Here is a 3,018-nt window from a genome sequence, read left to right as displayed (position 1 = left end):
CCGGGCAGCAGGCAGCACAGGCCAGATGCCCAGACTGAGTCCAGGGCCTGGGACCCTGAGGCCCCAGCGGACGGCAGGAAAGCCTGCAGCGCCCCCGGCCCCGACCCTCTGCCCGTCGGAGGGTCTCCCGCCACCCTGTGCCCTGCTCTGCTCCGTGCCCCCCAGGAAACGCTACATCTAGGGTCAGGCTTGTCCGCTAAGCCCCAGGCGGCCCGGCCTCTCCCTGCCTCAGTTTACCCACCTGCATGGCTTCCAGTGCTTCCTTCAGCTGCTGCCTCTCGGGCCGGTCGGTGGAATGGCTCAGAAGCTCCTGAGGGGTGAGAAGGGAGCCAGGGGTCACCCCTCAGGGGGTCCTGCCTCTGCCCTCGCCCCCACCAGGGCACAGCGTGAGGCTTCCTGAGACAGACGGGCTCAGCTGCCCCCTCCAGCAGAGAGTGGGCCCCCACCCAGGCCACACACTGCTTCGAGGGAGGGTGTCCCCAAGTCCTGTGGGTAACTGGAGGGGCGCTAGCAGCACAAAGCTGGGTGCTGAGCCCCCAGGGAACAGGTTGGTTCACGGAAGAGCCTCCCTCGGCACTTCCCAGAACCAGTGTCGCCCCAGGTCCGTCTGCCCAGGGCTCCCTATTCCCATTCTCCGTGGCTGCCGGGAGCTCAGGGCGGCTCAGGCGCAGCCACGGGAACGCTCACTCCTGGCCGGGGAGGCGTCCCGTCTCTGCCACTTTCTCTGCTCGCTTGCCCACTTCATCCTAGCTCTCCTTCGTACACTTACTGGGCAAACGGCACAGACAGCAGCTCCCAGTGCCCCTGGCGCTCTGTGCGCTAAGCACGGCCGGCGAATGTCTGCTGGTTCCGGCCTCCCCCTGGCTCCGCCCTGCCCGGCCGCGGAGGCCGGGGGCTCACCTTCAGGAGGAGGTGGTACTTGAGCACGCGCTGCATGGGCACCACCAGCAGGTCCTGCAGCTTGAACTTCCCATCCTGGACCTTCAGCGTGCATTCCTGGGCGTCGGGGCAGCAAGGCGATGAGGGGCGTCCTGGCCCGGGGACGCTGGACCCCGACGCTCCCACACCCTGGCCGGGGGCAGACCTGAGGCCGGAACTGGGGCCCGGGCGTCCTGTCCTTGTCTGGCCTGGCTCCCAGAACCCCCTCCCCCATCACCAGGTGCGGGAGGGGCTGCCGCCTCTCACAGCCTCGGGTCCACAGTGGCCACACGAGGACTGCAATTCGGGGGCTGGCGCCCACTGGGCCTGCCTCAACCGTCTCGGGGAGCCGGCTCACATTAGGGGGACCACCTGCGGAACCAGGGGCTCCCCCTCATTGCCTGGACACCGGGCATCCCCGCACTGCTGAGCAAAGGGACCCAGCACCGGGACCCACTCCAGAAACAGGATCTGATGGGAACCAGCGGGGAGCAGCCTGGCACCCCAAGGAGGGGAACGAGGACAGGGTCCTGAGTGGGGCTCATGTGGGAACCCCACAGGAGACCGGCCCTGAGCCCGGGCGAGGATGGGAGCGGGGGGAGGCTCCACAGCTCCCAGCAAACATCTGTCACTGGGGTCCCCTTGGGGTTCATATAGGCCAAGGTCAGGGGCCGGTCCCAGCCCTGCACTGAGCCAGATCCGGTCCTTGGAGCCTACCTCACCTGCACCCAGGGGCTCAGGCTGTGTTCTGGCACGGCACAGTGCCCTCCACCTGCTCACTGCCCTCCCACAGAGGAAAAAACCACCGGCTAAAATCCACACAAAAAAGTCCTATCAGCCCGGCCGGCGCGGCTCAGTGCTTGAGCGTCGACCTATGAACCAGGAGGTCATGGTTCGATTCCTGGTCAGGGCATAGGCCCAGGTTGCGGGCTCGATCCCCAGTGGGGGCGTGCAGGAGGCAGCTGATCGATGTTTCTCTCTCATCGATGTTTCTAACTCGCTATCTCTCTCCCTTCCTCTCTGTAAAAAATCAATTTAAAAAATGTATTTAGAAAAATAAAAAAAATTTAAAAAACGGAAAAGTCCTCTCACTACCCCGTCCCACCTTCCCGCATGGGGTGAGCAGGAGGCCATGGAGCTGCAGCCGCAGGGGATGAGCCAGGGGCCGGGCTGGGAGCCACTGTTACCTCCACTTTCAGCCTGAAGTCCTCCCGGCTGGCGAGGAGCTGGTTCAGCGTGTTCTGAGCGTGCTCCATGTGGCTGCAGTACTCCCCGTAGATCAGGAGCCTGGGCATGCACATGCGGACATGTAGGTTCACACATGTGCACATGCGTACACACACACGCACATGTGCACACACACCACCTGCCGCGGGCGGCACACAGCCGGGGGATCCCGCCGGTGAAGCCCTGGTCAGCTCTGCACTGTCCCGTGTGGACCCAGAGAGGCGCCCAGGTGTCCCCGAGGCCCCGCAGCTGGGAGGGGCCGCCACCCACCTCTCCTTGAACTCCAGGAAGACCTTGGCCAGCGTGCCGCCGCCCGCCATCATGGCCACGTCGATGGCCCGCAGGAAGCTGTGGTGCACCCTGATCAGGTCCTGGAGGGAAAGCCGTCGGCCCGTGAACCGCACCAGCCAGAGGGCCACAGGTCCCTGTTCACTCTCGGACGGAGAGGCCGGGCGTGGGGGTGCGCCCCATGTAAGTGTGGGTGTAACCCAGCCAGGAGGGCCATGGGGCTGGCCGCCCGAGGAGGCCTGAGCACACCCAAATCCCCGAAACCAAGTCCCTCCTCTCATCTGCCAGCCACCAAACACCCCTTAGCCAGGACCCACCAAGCCCTGGGCAGGGACGCAGCGCAGCCCGGGACCTGGGTACAGGCGCAGCCCGGGACCCAGGACAGAGCCCACAGGTGGGCATAGCTGGGACCCGGGACAGAGCCCACAGGTGGGCATAGCTAGGACCTGGGACAGAGCCTGCAGGGGGGCGCAGCCCGGGACCCAGGACAGAGCCCGCAGGTGGACATAGCTGGGACCCGGGACAGAGCCTCCAGGGGGGCGCAGCCCGGGACCCAGGACAGAGCCCACAGGTGGGCATAGCTGG

At 65.9% G+C, this 3,018-nt stretch overlaps 1 protein-coding gene across 1 annotated transcript in view; it reads right to left on the bottom strand.

Moving 5' to 3' along the window:
* The window catches only part of VAV2 (vav guanine nucleotide exchange factor 2), a 121,363-nt gene that overhangs the window by 19,309 nt on the left and 99,036 nt on the right, over nt 1-3,018 (bottom strand). The window contains exons 9-12 of the mRNA XM_006776595.1: nt 2,416-2,516; nt 2,106-2,205; nt 901-996; nt 242-310 (exon numbers count right to left, since the gene is read on the bottom strand). Of these exons, the coding sequence (XP_006776658.1) occupies nt 242-310; nt 901-996; nt 2,106-2,205; nt 2,416-2,516 (366 nt within the window). The remainder of the gene's footprint in view (nt 1-241; nt 311-900; nt 997-2,105; nt 2,206-2,415; nt 2,517-3,018) is intronic.

The sequence above is a fragment of the Myotis davidii genome, unplaced genomic scaffold (genome assembly GCF_000327345.1).
Source record: "Myotis davidii unplaced genomic scaffold, ASM32734v1 scaffold609, whole genome shotgun sequence".
Classification (NCBI taxonomy): Eukaryota; Metazoa; Chordata; class Mammalia; order Chiroptera; family Vespertilionidae; genus Myotis; species Myotis davidii.
Note: the sequence above shows the minus strand (reverse complement) of the source record. Positions and strands in the feature narration are given on the sequence as shown.